This window comes from Notothenia rossii, assembly GCF_949606895.1.
Source record: "Notothenia rossii genome assembly, chromosome: 4".
NCBI lineage: Eukaryota > Metazoa > Chordata > Actinopteri > Perciformes > Nototheniidae > Notothenia > Notothenia rossii.
In genome coordinates, this window is record NC_136902.1 from 17,044,490 (window position 1) to 17,064,365 (window position 19,876).

A 19,876-nucleotide genomic window follows, 5' to 3' on the forward strand; every position below is an offset into this window, starting at 1 on the left:
TGTTCAATCTATCAGCAAGTCTATCTAGAAACGGCTAACAGGTAGCCAGCAGCCAGTGTGGGAATAAATAGTGTTCACATGTTGAAGCCATTTGCTGTGCCCCTGCTTCTATTACTCAGCCTCACTGCACAGGGGGAGCTAATCAAAGTTGAATATTCCTCTGTCACATGTGCACACACTACTACATTCTTTCTAATTGGTTTCTAATTGTTTTGTTAACACCAGAAGTGATGAAAAAGTAACAAGAGCAGTTCATGTACACCTTATTTTTTTAAGTATATTATGGTAATATGCAAATACAATACTGGGGTTTAATAAACTGTTACTTTTTCACATACACACACACCATTTCCCTAATGCTGTGCAACATGGTCATTATGTACCTATAAAAACAGACACTCAGTCAGACACACCACAACTTGTCATACATGTAAAAACATGTTTTGAAAATTGCTGCACTGTGTCAGTTTAATTCCCTCACCTGGCCTCTTCAATTGATTTTGCTTACCAGGAGCCAGTGTTCATGGGCAATGGGGAGCAGTACATCTGGAAGCCTCCAGAGGAAGATGACATCATCACCTTGCACCCTCCTCCACTCCGCGCAGAGAGTGTACAGGGGCACCCATCACCCCCCACTGCAAAGGAGGTACTATGTGTGTGTGTGTGTGTGTGTGTGTGTGTGTGTGTGTGTGTGTGTGTGTGTGTGTGTGTGTGTGTGTGTGTGTGTGTGTGTGTGTGTGTGTGTGTGTGTGTGTGTGTGTGTGTGTGTGTGTGTGTGTGTGCGTGCGTGCGTGCGTGCGTGCGTGCGTGCGTGCGTGCGTGCGTGCGTGCGTGCGTGCGTGCGTGCGTGCGTGCGTGCGTGCGTGCGTGCGTGCGTGCGTGCGTGCGTGCGTGCGTGCGTGCGTGCGTGCGTGCGTGCGTGCGTGCGTGCGTGCGTGACTACAGGCAGACAGATAGACGGACAGCTCTCTGATTTGTGACTGCTGTGTTTACTGACGGGGCGCCCTTTTGATTGGGCACGCCGTCATAACACCGCCACCTTGTGACCTGCCTGTCATACGAAGTTTCTGCTTACGGCCAGAGCTAACGTTACATGTACCCAGCCTTCCCAACCGCCTGCCTGAACCCTGACCCAAACCCCCCCCCCCCCCACCATCTATATGTGTCCAACTCACAACTCACCAGACGCATTGAACATCACCGGCTGAAAATTAATGAAGTGTCACTTTCTATTTATAGAGATGTTTGTTAAAGGTTAACTGTCTTGCCTTGTCAACGTATGCAGACAGAATGTGATCTTGGTGCGGGTTGCAAACTGACCTATATACATTTATGCACATTTAGGTAAAGATGTATGGTAGAGTCTGTTTGGTGTTGAGAGAAGGGGAAGTCTGCGCTCCCCAGTCATCTCACATAACTACTGGACACAATAAAACCTACAACCTACTTTATTGCTATTTAACTATATTTTATTACGGTGTAAAAGATTTTTTGTTTTATATTAGATTTCTTGTTTTTTTTATATTGTATCTATGCACCATGACATCAAGTCAAATTCCTAGTATGTGTGAACCTACCTGGCAATAAACCTGTTTCTGATTATGATTATGATTCTGAAAGAGATACAAGCAGTTGGGGAATTTGAGGCATGCCAGGGTGAAGCTATTCTGAGTAGATGGAGGTGTGTCCCCAAAATAGTCCACTGTCTAATATTAGTCCATGTTTAACTTAGCTTCCCTTTTTATTATCATCTTTATCAGCTCACCAAAGGCTTACTTCCATGTCAATAACTTTGTTGGTAGTAGTTGTTGGATTAATAAACCAGAGAATGAATGTATTGTTCACAGGATCTATTAGAAGATAATCTACAGGAGAAGGACATTATGTTTAGTTGTATTTACTCTGAAAGCCATGTAAGAGTTTAGTAAAGCAGCAGTTTTAATCTGTTGCTAAATTTCTTGTCTAAGCCAGTGTGGCCAGTGAGGCAAAGCGCTTGAAGCTGTATGTGGAGATTAAGGGGTTAAATCCCTGCTGTTTGGCTCATGAGTTCAACTCCTCTGCAAATTAGACGGGCACACAAGGCAGCTGGCATTTACTGCATTCTGCAATCTCTTTCTTTATCAGTGTTTTTTATTTTCCAAACTTTTCTCTCTCTTAGCCGCTGTGTTCTTCCATTTGTACATTTGTTGTTGCCCTAACATGCCCATATACTTTGTATCCTCTGGAGTTTGTCAGTTGCAGGCAGCCGTCAGAAGGGTGTTGAGTTTCCACTCCCACCTAGATCTGCTCCTTTCCTCTGGCACTCTACTTCTGCTATTGGGAGGCGCTGCCTTTTTCAACCAATCACGTTGCACAAAGCTTGTCTCACAAGAGGAATATCGGCTGCTAGCAGACCTTTTGGAAACGTTTGCCAAATAAGCAATTCACACAGTTGATTACAAACAGATTTGTCAGTCATAGTCATGCACATAGTTGTTTCCATGGATAATCTGTGTAAACTGAAATTAAATATGACTTTTTAAAGTCCTGGTTTGAGCAGAGAGCTAAAGTAGTATCATAACAGAAAAGAGCATGGGTGAAGGGGAGGAGAAAAGCAAACACACAATGCACAGCTTCCTCAACAGCTGCAGCCCAGTTCTGAAATCCCCATCATCTTGTGACTTCCTTCCTCTGCTGCACAGCGCTGCAAATTCTCGGTGCACAAATGTACACACACTTGCACATACACACACACACTCAGCACATTGTGTGCACACACTTGTAGCATACGCCAGGGTCTTTGTTTATCCAAAAAGGGTCACACAAGAGATCTGTGGGGGCAGGGTTTATGTGTCTGTCAGAGAGAGAGAGATAGGCAGTGCTTTGCAAATGTATTACCCAATAGCTACATCAGTGTTTTGTTTTTCCTCATATGAGACATTTATGTAAAGGAACTATGAAAGTGAAGGCAATGTGAAGGCACAAACAGAAAGCATTCTCTGCCATTGTCGAAGCTTGTCGATTGTTTCAGTTTTTTTGGGAGTGGAACAAAAACAAGGCTGATCTTTGAGTGTGTGCAGGAGAGAGAGTTAAGAGTTAAGAGCCGCTAGAGCAGAGCTGCTGGTATGGGTGTGAACATTGAAAGTAAACATGACCATGTCCCACAATCCTCTGCTCTTGTGCTCCCCTTGTGGAATTTAGACACAGAAATTCCAGAGGTCACAGCTCTGGTTTATCCAAATTCCCCACAGGACCTCAAACATGACTTTCAGTTGTGAGTCCTCGATATCAAATGCTACATGCTTCAGTTTCACAGGTCTACAATAAACACATGCAAATACTGTTCAGTATGTAGATGCATTTACAATCACATGCGTACGCATAAAGTCAAGAACATGTACAATGGCTTCATTCAAAGCCATTCGTATGTGCCCAAAGTCCATCAGTGAACACAGCGAGTTGGCTGTCATCCAGATCTTTCACACCATACCCCGTTGTCTGTTGCCAAAGCAGTTATGGAGAAATGTTAACAGGTTCGTCCACTGCAAAGCTAACTCTAACCCTAGCCTAGACCTCAACAGACTGATAACACAGTTTACTCTGTCTTATCCTACCCTGTCAAAATAGGTCAGGTTACCGCGCAGAGCAAGCTGTGTCAACACATGCGCAAACTAGTTTACACGTACCCTCACGATCAATCTTCATACATTCATTTTCACACACTATTAGCACCAATGTATGTTTACTCTCAAATATTGTATTTTGGTCTGTGAAATACTCACAGACCGAAATAAATACATTTAGGAAGTTTGCACATACGAAGAGTAAAGTTGACTAAAAGGTGGTGAACATTAATACAGTGACTGTTCATTTGAATCCCAGCAAAGTTAAGAATGTATTATCAGTTATGGTTGAATAAATGTACTTATAGGTGCAAGGCCGTGAATGAGGCAGAATAAGAGTGGCCTTTTATTGGAGCTGCTACCCATACATAGAATTGTACTGTAGATGTGTATCTTTTACTGACACACCATAATGTTTTCTCCTCTCGTGTGTGTTTTCAGATTGCAGACACCTACTCCATTGTGTGTAAAACCCAGAAGAAGAAACCTCCCATGGAAAACAACGGATCAAAGACCCTCCCACGCTCCTTTGGTGGAGGTTCACGAGGACGAGGCAGAGGAGTTCAGGGCCCGGCGCGTTCCCAGGAGGAGCCGGGCTACGAGCCGGTAGGAGACAGGTCCTGGCCCGAGTCTGACCCCGCGTACGCTACAATCGACGCCCACCGGAAAAGGGAGCAGGGGGGAACCAATAACAGCCCAGTTGGGGGTTCTGCCACTCTGAAAAGGAAGAAGCAGACGCCGCAGCAGGCAGCTCCAGCAGCTCCAGCGGCTCCAGCGGCTCCAGCAGCTCCAGCGGCTCCAGTGGCTCCAGCGGCTCCAGCGGCACCAGCTGCACCTCAGGGCTCAGGACCCACCGCCCTGCCTAGAGGCGTTCCTGGTGGGGAAAACTTCTACGAGACTATCAGCGATGTGAAACAAGGGGCCAACAGCTCCAGCACCACCACCATCTTCACCTTCAATGATGGGATGGAGATGTATGTCACTGGCCTGTAGCTGGCTGACAGGCAGAAAGGGCCCAGGGCCCACTGGTACAGAGTCATGAAAGGGACCCTCCTGTTCACCTGCCAAACGTCTTGCTGTACATACATACAAGGCCCTCTATAGACAAAAAACATGAGGATCCATTTTGTGATGACATCAGGTACAAACAGGGTCTTAATCCAGGTTCAGACATCCCTAAATTGGTCTGTACTTCAGAACCAGCCTAAGCCTAGTCCAGCCCAAATATGGACCAAATACGTTTTAAAAAAAAAAAAAGATTAAGAAAACTGGAATATACATCTTCAGTCTACTGTGTCACTGACCATACTCACCTGTTTGTGTATCATTTTCCATAATATCTTTATTTTTATATGAACACTCTTCAAAAAGTATGTGGTGTAACTCACATCCTAAGAAGAACACACTTTAATATATATATATATATATATTTAAAAAAGTAATGTATGTGCATGCATTGTGCAAACACACACCTGAAAATAGAAAAAAGTAGCAAGGAAAATCGTAGGTATATTGAGAGGAAGAGGCACACTGTTACCTATTATCACACACACACACACACACACACACACACACACACACACACACACACACACACACACACACACACACACACACACACACACACACACACACATATATGCCTCATTTTGGAGGGACTTATGTAATAAGCAGATGGATGGCACAGAGATTTGTGGTGCTTAGCTCTCCCTAAGCAAACATCTGAAACAAGTTCTCTGGTCGCTATGGGCGGTTGCTTGGTGCTTTGCTCCAACACAGAAGTAAGCGAGGGCTATGGTCTACATTTAAAAAATAAATAAAAAGGTTCATCGTTGTGCTCTACATAGCAGTTAATAATATCAGCCCTTAACTTAATAATGTTACATCCAATCAACAATCAATACTCCAATTTGACAAACATCTGTACCCAGAAGCATGATGACACACCCCAGCTCAGATACAAACATACTTGGCACAATCATGCGGGGTAAGTTGAGATCAGTGGCATCGAGAAGGTTGTGAAAGAACTTCTCCAGAAGGATACGGGTCACATATTTCACAATACAAAATGTTCACTGTATACATCATTGGGAAAATGTAGAATATTTATAAAAATAAGGAAGCGAAAGAGTGCCCAAAATAATACAGGATGTTTTTTCCTGCGCAGTTAATAACATGTAATGTCCTTTGGGGACTGTAAACTGCTTATTTTCTGACCGTTATAATTTTGCACTCGATAGCTGCGGGGGTTTTAATTTAATTGCTCATTAACATGCTGTAAAGGGCATTTCCAAGTACAGTTCTAAAAGGCATCTATGGTCTCAAGTCATAGCTAGAGCTCCCCAAAGCTCACCCGACTAAAGTCTGGTGGTTGAAATAGCAACATAGGGCTTGGACTCCAAGGAAAATAAAGAGCTGGGCATGAACATTACCAGTGAGTGTCTTTGGAAGGTTGCCCCTCGCTCTCTCGCTACCCCTCTCTCCAGTCTCTGCACCGAGTTCTCTTCCATAATAAACAATGTCTTTTCCATGTAGCTTTGGGGAACATTAAAAAAAGAACAGAGGAATCAAAACAAAATATCAGACGTTTAGTGAATGGGCATAAAGATAAGGGGTGAAGAGGGATATAAAATGCTTACCGAGCTGAAGGATGCATTAGAAAAAGCACACTGTGAGACAACCATGCAAAGAGAAGACGGGTTTAGTAGGGTTAGTAATTCAATGATAAATGCTACTGTTTCAGAAAGTATATAAAAAAAACAAATGCACTCTGTATTTTAATGCACTGATAATTTTTTCTTACCTACTGACAATACCATTGGTTAAATAGCTCATGCCACTGCCATGAAAACAGTATTGTGTTGTTGGTGCAATTTTTTCCTGCTTGATCAAAAAAAGTGCATGCTTTGATATATGGAGATGAAAACAAATATTGTGGTACTTATTTTATCTCTTTGTTTGTTAATATGTTTCTGTTTTTTGCCATGAGATGCAAAGCAGCATTCAGTTTATTTTCCCAAAGCAGCGACCTGGAGGAGGAAGGGAGAGAAATAGAAAGTGAGGGAGAAGCCGCTGGGATTTTAGAGCGGAGCGTTGTTCATCCTTCCGCTCTGGGGGAACAAGGAGGAGCGATAGAGGTGAGGAGGGGGACGAAGAACAGCTAGTAAAACTGGATAACTGAAAATGGACACGGACCCAAAGGACCCTCCCCCTCCTGATGTGTATTTGCTTGCGTACGTGCACACACACACGAAATCAGGCCCACACTGCCATGTGTGTTTCCAGTTTAGGGGATGAAGAACATTTTGCTTCCATGCATTTTCTCCCTCCTCAGCTGTGTTCATTCTCCAATCACCTCTCCCTCGTTGTGTAGGGGAGGGGCCTTTGATGTCCAGTTCTGAGGGACTCAGGGAGGGATATGAGTGGGGGGGGGGGGGGGCAGAGGCTGCGGGGTCAGGCCAAACCCAGTCTGATATCAACAATGCACCAACAGCTCAACTACTGTCTGATATGAGAAATGGCCAACAGCTGAGACGCTTTACAAGCTTTGTTGAGGCTTCCCTTAGACAATGCTGGCTTGAAATCGCTTTCACACCTAATCCTTTTTCTCTGGCTGTCACATTATGTGTCACATTTTCTTTATCCTGAGAGAAAGCACTGATCTGATATATATTGTTGAACACTGTTACAGTATACACTGATCGAGACAGATGTTCATTGCACAAACAAATACAGTATGATGATGTAAATGTGTAAAATACTCGGTTGCTGTTCTGATGTTGTTCTAATGTAACATACAGTATACAGTATATTTGTTGAAAAAAAAGATGGTTATCACAGACACATTGTACTTGTGGATGCAATATGTTTCATGCTTTCCATGCAGATGCTGTTTGTTAATTGTCTTCAGATATAATTATGGGCCAAAACTGCTGTGACAGCTGTAGCCAATGTTGTATGTTCTTAAAGCACAGGGTTTAGTTGAAAAAATAATGAATATAATACAATATAGTGTGACAGTGCAGATATGCAAAAGATTGTAATGTTTTATATTAACCTTCATAAAATATTAAAGTGAGTTTTTACTTTTCTAATAAAGTGACACATTATAACGTGTGTTTGTCTTTTCCCTTAGTGTTTGTACAGGATATCAAATTAAGCAGCACTACAGTGTCAGTTGTTGCAGCTGTGTAGCAGCCTCACGGTATTAACTGTAGCTTGCAATAATGCAGCTTGGGTGCAAAAAAGATGTGTATCTGCTTTATTAGGCAATAAACCTTGAGTCTTGGCTGCGCAGACATTTGGGTTGAATAAAGAGGCATTCAGGAGCTTCCAACAACTGAAACTCGAATAAAACAAATGTTATTAATACAAAAGTTATTTGATCATGTTTATGAGATACACATTTCCAACAAGCACGCTTTTAGGTAAAGAAGGCTGTTGGAAAAAATTGCTAAAACTCGGTATTCACCCTAGAGAACACATTATTAAATCAAGTATTGTATTTTTTTACAAATTATGTGGAGACTAGAAATTGCCCTAACAATGCATTACAGTACTAATGTATCTCTATTAACTTATCCAAATTGTATTGCAGCCAAGCCAATGTCAACAGAACCTAATATTATCATACTTTAAATCAATCACGCCTTTACGACAATCTCAGAACACTGGGCTAGTTCATAAGCCTCAGTATTTACTGCAGGGCTGTTTACTCCATTAATTTGCCCTGCACAGAGCTTCATGGTATGGAGTCACAACTTTTACATTTGAACAACCATTATTAATAGCTTACATTGACGAATGGTTGATAACTTTTGAAAAAGTAAACACTCTAACCAAAGCTATTTATTCATAGGTAAAACCCTGTTAAATGTACGGTTAAGGCGAGTAAAGATGATCCATTCAATTAACATTTGATTAGCAGTAAACATAACTGCGTAGTTTGCCTCTGAGGCCGGCTGACTGTTTTTCCTGTGCTGTCTCTCGCCTGCCTCGCAGACCGGCTCTTCGTCGCTGACAGACACCGGCCGGTAAACTGCAGAACACTCCCCTTCCCTCGTCCAACCAAATGACTCGAATTAGATAAAAATGTGATTGACACAACCAATTCAGCCAATCAGAGACTGCCTCGCTGTGGACGCGTGCCAAAGTGCAATGTTTATGTACGCAGCCGGCCAATAGGAGCACAGTAAGGGGGGCGTGGCATTCTTTTGGAGGAACGAGGCAAAACAATCTTTTATCCTCCTGACCGTCGGCTTTTTCGATATCCTGGGTAGCAGTGGTGGCAAACTTCAGATGTAGACTAGTACAGAAGTTAGGACAATATCTATCAACTTGCGAAATTAGTTAAATGTATCAAACTCCAGCAATTTGCACTTTAATCTATAGAAAGCTGGTTTTCTTTCTTTAGTTTCTCCTCGCCCTATCTGAGTATGGATACCAGATACATTTTGGAGCAGACGTCGGTTGGGACAAGGGTCGGTGGGGCTGATTTTAACTACCGGCCAGGCCGTTCCGTGCTGTGCGACACCCGGGTCCCCGCGGCGGAGAAAAACGGTCCCATGCCGGTCTACACACACGGGCCCGTCTTTTACAAATTGTTAATGGACGGCGGCTCGGTGTCGGGAGTTAAGGGCGAGCGAACCTCTCCCAAAGGGAATGGACGAATATTGCACGAGGTGGAAAAAGTAAGTGCCTTTTTCATGTTAACTTTGTACGCGCGACTCCATTCGCCGGTAAAGTCATCTGTGCGCACACAAGTTGCACCGCAAATACTATCAAGCATGCAACGTTGTGTCATTACCATGGTCATTACGCGGTTTACTTATAAGTTTGACATGTCTCTCACGCCGTTATTGCATTTTGAAATATGCCACAGTGAAGCTCACATTGACGTCACTTCTTTATTTTGTGTTGTTTTGTGTATAGTACCGCCTTCACCCACTTTGTTTGTGACAGTCATTTCACCGACTGCTGTCAACGGTCGCTTACAAGTAATAACGTCGTATCAAAACCGCTTTAAATGGCGGAGCATTCTGTGTGCAAAGTTTACAGAAAAGGGGGGCAGGGACTTCAAACTACTAGCCAAACCCCCTCCCCCATAACTGTAGGGTGGAGCTACAGCAGCCTTCCTGGCTGCACGACACGGCCCGGCCTGCTCTGCCCTGAACACACCACAGAACCAGTAATAGTCCATGATAGAACTGTGATATTTTCCAAGTTTTATCATATGCAGCAGGGTTTTTGTTTGCATAGTGCATTTACACTATAATTGCTTATATGTTTTTGCATTGCAACTTGTGGCCCGCGTGTCTAACCATGTCATTTAGTTACCGTGCAACATCAAATATGCAAAGGCGACGAATTGCAAAGCCTGCTTTTGATATGGATCAGATAGCAGTTTATAACAAACTGCTGCTTGTTTATTTTAACACATCAATGTGACGGCACTTATATGGACCCTAGCTTTTTTTCAATGGTGTTGTTAATGAACTTAATATAAATTAAATAAATAAATAATAAATTAATATTATTTAGCTCCAAAGGTTAGTTCAATTTGATGAGTTATATCTGATGATTAGCTGTTTTTAATCTGTCCAAATGAACCAAAAATATTTCGCTTTAGGACTGTTGGTTTGAAAAAACAAACCACTTGAATAATGTAATGCTATTTTTAAACATTTAATAGACTCTGTAGTTAGCCATTTAACACCAAATGAGCTGCAAATTAATTTACACTCAATACAAAACGAACATAATATAATATACAAAAATAAAGTTATATTTTGTATAATCATGTTTCTCATTAAAGGTACTTTCAATATATCAGTGAATCAATGCTGTCATGTTAGTCGCTTAACTTCCCTTCATCGCTCTCATACATTTTGTTTTAATCAGATGCCATGCTTCTGTTTTCCCTTTTCGGTTTCTGTGGGAAATTATCCATGTCAATATACAGTGGGGAAAAAAGTATTTAGTCAGCCACCAATTGTGCAAGTTCTCCCACTTAAAAAGATGAGAGAGGCCTGTAATTTTCATCCTAGGTACACTTCAACTATGAGAGACAGAATGGGGGGAAAGAATCCAGGAAATCACATTGTAGGATTTTTAATGAATTAATTGTTAAATTCCTCGGTAAAATAAGTATTTGGTCACCTACAAACAAACAAGATTTCTGGCTCTCACAGACCTGTAACTTCTTCTTTAAGAGCCTCCTCTGTCCTCCACTTGTTAACTGTATTAATGGCACCTGTTTGAACTCATTATCAGTATAAAAGACACCTGTCCACAACCTCAAACAGTCACACTCCAAACTCCACTATGGCCAAGACCAAAGAGCCGTCAAAGGACACCAGAAACAAAATTGTAGACCTGCACCAGGCTGGGAAGACTGAATCTGCAATAGGTAAGCAGCTTGGTGAGAAGAAATCAACTGTGGGAGCAATTATTAGAAAATGGAAGACAGACAAGACCACTGATAATCTCCCTCGATCTGGGGCTCCACGCAAGATCTCACCCCGTGGGGTCAAAATGATCACAAGAACGGTGAGCAAAAATCCCAGAACCACAGAGGGGGACCTAGTCAATGACCTGCAGAGAGCTGGGACCAAAGTAACAAAGGCTACCATCAGTAACACACAGTGCCTGCAGTGCCAGACATGTCCCCATTCTTAAGCCAGTACATGTCCAGGCCTGTCTGAAGTTTGCTAAAGAGCATTTAGATGATCCAGAAAAGGATTGGGAGAATGTCATATGGTCAGATGAAACCAAAATATAACTTTTTGGTAAAAACTCAACTAGACGTGTTTGGAGGAGAAAGAATGCTGAGTTGCATCCAAAGAACACCATACCTACTGTGAAACATGGGGGTGGAAACATCATGCTTTGGGGCTGTTTTTCTGCAAAGGGACCAGGACGACTGATCCGTGTAAAGGAAAGAATGAATGGGGCCATGTATCGTGAGATTTTGAGTGAGGACCTCCTTCCATCAGCAAGGGCATTGAAGATGAAACGTGGCTGGGTCTTTCAGCATGACAATGATCCCAAACACACCGCCCGGGCAACGAAGGAGTGGCTTCGTAAGAAGCATTTCAAGGTCCTGGAGTGGCCTAGCCAGTCTCCAGATCTCAACCCCATAGAAAATCTTTGGAGGGAGTTGAAAGTCCGTGTTGCCCAGCGACAGCGCCAAAACATCACTGCTCTAGAGGAGATCTGCATGGAGGAATGGGCCAAAATACCAGCAACAGTGTGTGAAAACCTTGTGAATACTTACAGAAAAACGTTTGACCTCTGTCATTGCCAACAAAGGGTATAACAAAGTATTGAGATGAACTTTTGTTATTGACCAAATACTTATTTTCCACCATAATTTGCAAATAAATTCTTTAAAAATCAGACAATGTGATTTTCTGGATTTTTTTTTTCTCATTTTGTCTCTCATAGTTGAGGTATACCTAGGATGAAAATGACAGGCCTCTCATCTTTTTAAGTGGGAGAACTTGCACAATTGGTGGCTGACTAAATACTCTTTTGCCCCACTGTATATGTATATGTGCATTGAAGCTTTTAGATGTTGAATTTGTTAAACTTCCTTCTATCACTATCCCATTATTAAGCTTCTCGTGTAGAAGAAATGCCAATTGACCTTAAAATGATAGACTGACTTGAATGTGTTGTTCATTTCCTAGACTGGCCTGGGGGAGCAGAAAGACACGGGTTCCTCTGGGATCTTGAAGAGGGCCAGTCCTACTCACTGCCCAGGCACAAATGGACAGTCGCCAGGCGTCTTCATGCACTTGGACATCAGGAACCCAGGGAAACAGGCAGAGCTGGCCAACAACTTCAGAGCAGCACAAGAATGGATCATCCCACCGTCAGAGATGCAACCCCTTCCCTCCTCCCACATCCCTGTCCCCAGAAACAGGTATGAAGTTGCTGATGACATCAAGGCATCAACCCCTCTTGTATATATCTTGAAAAATCTTATACTCGATTCCAGGCCTTCCTTGACAGAGTGTTGACTAAAAGTGGAATTCAGCTTCTGGCTAAAACTGTGTATTGGTTTGAGCATGAATGGTGCGGGGGTGTACTGGTCAACTGACCACATGTTTGGTGTTCTATCCAGAATAGTTTCAAAATATGCCCTAAGAGAGCCAGAGCCGGAGATGAAGGCCAGGATTCCACAGGATTGCACAATCAAGTAGCAACAGAACAAGATAGTTACAGTGTCGCTTTTGTTTACAGTTGAATCAGCTTTCTACACTCAGGAAATCTTTTTTTTCCTTCAGGTTTGTTACCTTGCTTTACTTCTAAGCTTAATACTTAATCCCTGTTGTTGACCATCTTTCGACAGCCATGCTAATGCATCTATCAGTGTGATGTGTTTGTCATACAGCGAGCTTTGTTGTGTGTGGGTGTGTTTTGTTTCATGTTACATGTGCAGGGAGTTTTTGCTGGACATGGAACATACATACACACTGTTTTCAAACGGAAGAAGCAGAACATGCATCCAGGGACAAGCCAAGTGCACTGATAAGTGATTATTTAACACTACGGAGCACTGAGAGACTGTAGGCGGTGCCTGAGCACAGTTTCCTTCATTTTATGCCGCGATTGGTTACTGTCTATGGCAAGATGCTGCCTGTCTGTCAGACGGCCCTTACACATTAACAGTACTTCTGCTATTAGAAGAGTAAAAACTAAAAACCGATTTCAACTGCGGAGCTTATGATTGATTATGGGTGTGGTCTGTAGGGGTTGGGGGGTTAAACGCCACATTTCTTTCCTGCGTTCTGTCATCATCACGTGAACTTCATGTGCCGCTGGTCATGTATGACATGAGGGAGTGTCTGTGGGGAGCATGCAAGACCGAGCATGCTTTTTAAATTAGAGGGGTGTTGTGTCTACTTCTGAGTGTGTGTTCAAGTGTGTATACCCAATACAGAAAACAAGGTTGCTGTTCTCACCTTTCTAGCCAGGTCCTAACCAGATTTAAAAGTTTGAAACGTCTCTTTTTCACAGCATGTTGATGGTGGTTATCTCAGCACCACAATAAAGCTCTGAGTTGAAGCGACACAGCCGCTGAGAGACGTTGCACAACTTGATATAACAGTGTGGTCATATTAGCCGTGCCTCTTTGTTGACCTTTAAGATTAACTCCCATTCTCTACCCTGCTTATATTGGCTGTTGCTTTGCAGTTGTCGACAAGAGGATATCTTTCCTCCTCAAAGCAATTATTCACATTTTGTTTTCAACCTTTCTAGTATTGATAATGCCTGCTTTATTCCAGCTGTTATCCAGATGTATAATGCACATGTGGTATTCATCACAAATGTATAGAGCAGTTTGAAAATGGACTGTAGTAAAGAAACAGTCATTCAGTGCCAATGAATTCACCAAGTTACTCAATAACTATACACTGGCACACTTTGGGACTGCATTGTGAGGTCTTAATTTAATGGCTTCAGTGGCAGCGCTGCGTTTGACTTCTCTCTGTGTGTGTGTGTGTGTGTGTGTGTGTGTGTGTGTGTGTGTGTGTGTGTGTGTGTGTGTGTGTGTGTGTGTGTGTGTGTGTGTGTGTGTGTGTGTGTGTGTGTGTGTGTGTGTGTGTGTGTGTGTGTGTGTGTGTGTGTGTGTGTGTGTGTGTGTGTGTGTGTGTGTGTGTGTGTGTGTGTGTGTGTGTGTGTGTGTGTGTGTGTGTGTGTGTGTGTGTGTGTGTGTGTGTGCGCACACACACATCTGTGTGAGGGGGTGTGACTCATTGTGCATCTCTGCACTTTGTGCCCTGCTTCAGATCATCTCAACAGAACCATTTATTTTCCTTCGCTCTTTAACAGCTAACATAATACTGCCATTGTGTTACAGGATTAAATATGTTTGAAGAGATTTGACTATGAAGCTGTTGCTCACCTCTGTGTGTTTTACATCCACCAGTGTATCAGTTACATATTGTTTCTCACATACATCATAGTGCTTTCACACCTCGTCCCGTCAGTTTGCAAATGCAGGAACGCGTGTCACTCTACTTTAGACAAGTCAGGGCAAAGATCTTGCAGAAAAGAAAGAAAGAGGCGGGACCAAAACATTCCCTCGCTCACATCATGTCCATATTCATGTAAATACATTCAAAGCTACTCTGTATATTTAAACACCTCTGGTCAACCTTGCCTCTATGTGTGTGTGTCTCTCTTTTCCTTGTTCTGTCTCTTTTTCACTCACACCCTAGTGCAGAGCTCGCTCTACCTGTCAATACTCATCAGTGTGGGATCTAACAGAATGGGATAACAGAACAAAGACCAGCCTAAATTAACACAAAAAAAGAGGTCTGACGAGATGAAGAGGGGAGGGGGCGTTCTGTTTTGTTGTGAAATGCTTTTCTTTCTTATCTGTCCTTGGTCAGGTACACTGTCACCACAGTCGGGTCACATGAATAGCAAACACTGAGTTTGCATAAACAAGAAACCAGCAAAACTAACTGCAGTGCGGGGGGTAGAGAGAGAGAAAGGCGGCTCTGTTTTGGACATAATTACTGGCCAGTGTTTGACTCAGTCGGTTAAGAGTCACCATGAGGGTTTAGGCGAGGCAGGCAGGCTGTAGCAGAGTCCATCACCTCTCCAACCCCCTCAGACCACCCCACCACCAATCCCCTTCTCCCAAAGGAGACATTACAGCCGGTTGTTGAAGGTCAGAGTCAGAGGAACAGCTACCCGCCCCCACACCAGTCTGGGAAGTCTAACCCACATCCAGACTGCTGACATGGCATCCCGAGTGGAACAGCCGGCTTCTTCTCAGGTGCTCGTTTTTCCATTTTCTTTACAGATAAAACATTTAGTGCACATGTTTACCAATGCAGAATCATCATTATTTGAAAAAACGTCTTCTGTATTTGTTGCAGTATTACCATCCTTTCTGGTTTCCCATTTTGGCTCCCTTCCAGACTGCAAGAGGTTAATGCTCTCGCACTCACAGGCTGAGGTGAAAGGTCATCCTCAATGAATGGAGTCGTGAGGGGGAAGGGTCAGATCAGGACACGAGCAAGCATCTGGAATATCCGCCAGTAACCCTTAGGAACTGGGTTATGTGCTACATAGACAGTTTACAACCGCAGAACATAGAAGCAGATGGCTTATCATCTATTATTACCGCTTTACTGGGCCCTGAGTGAGAGGTGTATGGAGGAGTGAGGATCTAGTAGGAAAGAAAACCTATTTATTTTTATTTTTCACGGTGCAGCTCTGGGACCGGCTAGTCTGAATCATTCATTGTTTAACTCTAATGAGAGCCTCTGGAAGAAGCTAATGGCTGAAATATGTTCTCTGCATGTCTGTGTACAATAAACAAATAAGACATGAATCATCTGCTGTTATGCAGTGAAGAAGAGAAGCTAAATATATTTCACAAGTAAGGCATGAAGGCATGTCTTGTGCTCTGCAGAGTAATGCACAAGTAATGTTACATAAACAAGGTTAGAACTAGCTACAAAACGCTATGTTGCATTACATATTATATTATACATCTTGACATATTTTTTGTGTAAAACTGCTAAAAATAGGTTGTATACTAACTGTATATCTGACGTTAAGACAGGAAAACAAACTTTCACTTATCAAGAGGGAAGGAAACGATAGTTACGGCTGTAACTACGGTTCTATGAGTCCGGATGACCGCCAGAGGCGGTGCTTTAAAGGCCATGTAATGCATCTAACACAGGTGTTTTTTAACATGTAGTTTAGATATCACCAGAATAAAAATAAATACAAATGTTTAAAGTTTGGTCATAATTAAATGACATATACGTTAAAAACCGATGTTGGTTCCGAAGTTTGCCGAGTACGCCCCCGATCACTCCCGAACGAGCGGTGACGTCACACGTGGCAAACATTGCCATTTGATCAAATCAGTCCAAATGGCAAGCAACGCGATAACTTCAGACAGCGACAGCGAGAGCGATCATTCAAGCTCAGATTCGGTGGGTTATCTGGATTCAGTTACAGAAGTAGAGAGTGAACCAGCTAGCCTTTCACTTCAAGGCATCTTGCCTTATCAGTACGAGCCTCCTGCCCGGCAATCGAACAACGAGGCAGAAACTTGTGAAAGAGAAGCGGATTCCGCAGCCGGCGAGACTCGAGTCGGCAATACTGAATGGTAAATTCTGTTTTATTTAATTTGACCTGCACTAAATGTCGATCTTAATTTGTCATCTGTTCCTCACACGTCCGGCAGATATTGTTTTTTTTTTAATGTTATGTACAATATTCAGGTTTACATGTCAATGCTGTGAAAGCATGCCCACTGCAGATGAATGTGTATGCTGCAGAGAGATCTGGCAGGTGATGGAACAAATAGACAGTTTGCAACCTACTGACCAGATAGCAGAATCCTACATCGGGTCGGGTATCCGCGGGTACCCGACGGGTGACCCGCAAAAAAGGTGATTTGCGGGTGGTATTTTTTCAAACGCTTTTTTCCGGGTTCGCTTCTGGGTAAAACAAAGATGATGCGGGTCCGGTTGCGGGTGTTGCATAATAAATATATTTAAACAATAATATTTTAGTTTAATGTTTAAATCCTCAGACCTCTCCTCCGCGGGACCGAGCATAATCATAACCTCTGCAGCGCATCTATCTGCTGCTGAGCGCACCACATTCTGAATGGCTGAGGTGAAGCTCTCTAGCGGAGAATACACCATTTTCAATAACTCTTCTTCAAGAGCGAAATCCAACGTCTGGGAGGCTTTTGGTGTCAACCTAGATGGAGAAAATAAACAACATCCCAGGCTTTTTGAGCCAAATATGCAACTGCGTGTGTTAATAATTGCACGTTGTCACTGCTTATATATATGCGGGTTCGGGTCGGGTTGCGGATCTTGTGCCGGCGGGTCGGGTCGGGTTGCGGAACTAATTGGCAATATGTGTGGGTAGCGGGGCGGTTTCGGTACTGCACGTCACGGGTGCGGGGCGGGAGCGGATCTTGAAAATCAGACCCGTGCAGGACTCTGCCAGATAGAAGACACCGACGAGAAACCAAGGTGCATTATTAGCCACCCAGGCTTTAGAGAAGGCTGTCTCAGTGTTTGGACACTGAAAATAGCGTATCTTCAATACAAACAACAACACAGAGCAGTTGATGGCCCACTACACCAGTAAGTAAATATTGATTGACCCAACTGCCTATTGCAGCTTTGCTTTCATATAATACTTTTAGTCGCTACAGATATGGTACACTTTTAAAGATACCATTAAACTCTTTCAAGCAGTCAAAAACAGCTTGGCTTTTATTTTTTCTGTGTATGCAAGTTCAATGTATGCTTGGGAAAAGAAACAACTACACATGTGAGGAAATATATAAGAGGTCTATGATTCTGTCAAGCAGTCATGTATAACCTCATATTTATTTTGTACAAGTAAAATACAAATATCATGTTATAAGCCAATTTGTAACCATTGCTACATAATAGTACTACATAACATTTTATTTTTCTCCAAATATATTTATAATCTGTATACTTTTTTTTCATTAGGAAGTATCGATATACAGCTTATCGACAGTTTGTACGTTGGTGCTGGGGTGTACTCGGCCCAAAAATCAGAGTCCCGCTGCCTGCATGTGCTGTAACCGAGATACGGAAGATTTACCCTGAACCGGGAGGCCGCTATCAGGGATTTCAATGGCCAAATCTGTAATTTGACATAAGTCATGCAGCTGAACTGGTTAAAATGGTTTCGCATGATGTAAATAATTTACAAAGTACATCATTTACAATATTATTTTTCCAAAGAAACATGTAAATATAACAACATTTTCCAAATCACAAGTTTGTAAGATTGTATTAATTTACTGTTTGATAAATAAAAAAGGGTTCTTTTGTTAATTTTTCACTTGTATCATTTGATCTTTATTGCAGTGTACATTAGTCTATTTTGGTATGTGCGAGCCCACAAATAATTAAAAGTGGTAAAAATAATAAAGATATTCAGACGTAATTCATTTTTGGCATTACTTATTTCACTTCAACTTTTATATATTTCAGTCACTAGGCAAGTTCACTGTACTTTGGTGACATTTAGCTCAAGCTGGCATAACACCTGTAGTAACTTAATTCTGACCCGAGTTTTGTGCACAATCTTCCAGCACCCATGATCAATGTTTATAGCAATCAGGAAACATTCACAGCTCACAACTACACATCGCTTCCCCATCATGAATTGTTAGATAAAAAAAGTTTAGCGAGGTCCGGTTACACATATGTTGAGCGAAAATAGCGGAAGGATACAAAACAAACAATCTAGACGAGGCTGGTGTTTGCCACGTGTGACGTCACACAGCTGGGTTAATGGCTGGCAAGCTTTTCGCTACCGGAGCGGAATAACACGGGAAAGTGGCACACATTTCATGTTATTTGGGGGGTATTTATGGAAAGAATCATTGATGTTGATATGTCAAATGAAACAGTGGAAAGTGATGAAGCGATTTATTAACACAGAATAACATTTATTTTGGACATTAAATGGACTTTAAGCACTGGATATGTCCATCGCGCGCATGCGCAGCTCGAGTACCAATAACAACAAAGTCACCTGTGACCCACGTGACACCGGCTATATCAGCCGGTGTCGTCAGAGGATCTGTTCCCAGAATCTTCTCGCGAGCACACAAGAATTCTGAGTGACAGGAAACTCTGGCGGTCATCCGGGACTCATAGAACCGTAGTTACAGCCGTAACTATCGTTCTATTTCGTCCCTACTGACCGCCAGAGGCGGTGCTTTAAGCACTGGATGACTTATACCAACAATGTCATGAAGAATCCAAGCCCTTGCTCACCACTGGAAGCAGCGGAGCTCGGCAAAAGGACCACGCCCAAAGAATGGGGAGTGGCGACATTGACCTGATGACAATTGGAGAATGTGCCAGAAGACGCCCACGACGCCGCGGCGCAGAGGGTCTCCAGGGGCACCACCCTCAGGGTGGCCCAAGATGTTGAGATGCTCCTTGTAGAGTGGCACCTCAGCCCGATGGCAGGGGGCGGCCACTGGCCCCGTAAGCCTGTGAGATGGTATCGACAACCCAGTGGGGCAGCCACTGGTTAGAGGGCATAACCTCCTTTAGTGCCGCCAGGGCAAAATCAAGAGTTGCTCCCACTGGCGTATACAGGCAGTAGCCTTGATATACGCCCTTTGGGCACCCCCAGGGCACAGCAACTTCGACGTGCCGTACTCCTGAATGTCAAGCGTGCCAGCTGGGCAGGCTGATTTGAAGTGGGTTTGTGGAAGG

General features: G+C 43.0%; 2 protein-coding genes across 5 annotated transcripts in view; both read left to right on the forward strand.

Annotated features, from left to right (window-relative positions):
- The window catches only part of LOC307037812 (uncharacterized protein), a 37,401-nt gene extending 29,683 nt beyond the window's left edge, over positions 1 to 7,718 (forward strand). For all 4 annotated transcript variants that reach the window (XM_079678953.1, XM_079678950.1, XM_079678952.1 and 1 more), the window contains 2 exons: positions 512 to 646; positions 4,044 to 7,718. In XM_079678953.1, coding sequence (XP_079535079.1) covers positions 512 to 646; positions 4,044 to 4,595 — 687 coding nt within the window. In that variant the 3' untranslated portion in view covers positions 4,596 to 7,718. The remainder of the gene's footprint in view (positions 1 to 511; positions 647 to 4,043) is intronic.
- Positions 7,719 to 8,834: 1,116 nt separating this feature from the next.
- The window catches only part of slc2a4rg (SLC2A4 regulator), a 48,275-nt gene continuing 37,233 nt past the window's right edge, over positions 8,835 to 19,876 (forward strand). The window contains exons 1-2 of the mRNA XM_079678957.1: positions 8,835 to 9,292; positions 12,293 to 12,528. Of these exons, the coding sequence (XP_079535083.1) occupies positions 9,038 to 9,292; positions 12,293 to 12,528 (491 nt within the window). The 5' untranslated portion in view covers positions 8,835 to 9,037. The remainder of the gene's footprint in view (positions 9,293 to 12,292; positions 12,529 to 19,876) is intronic.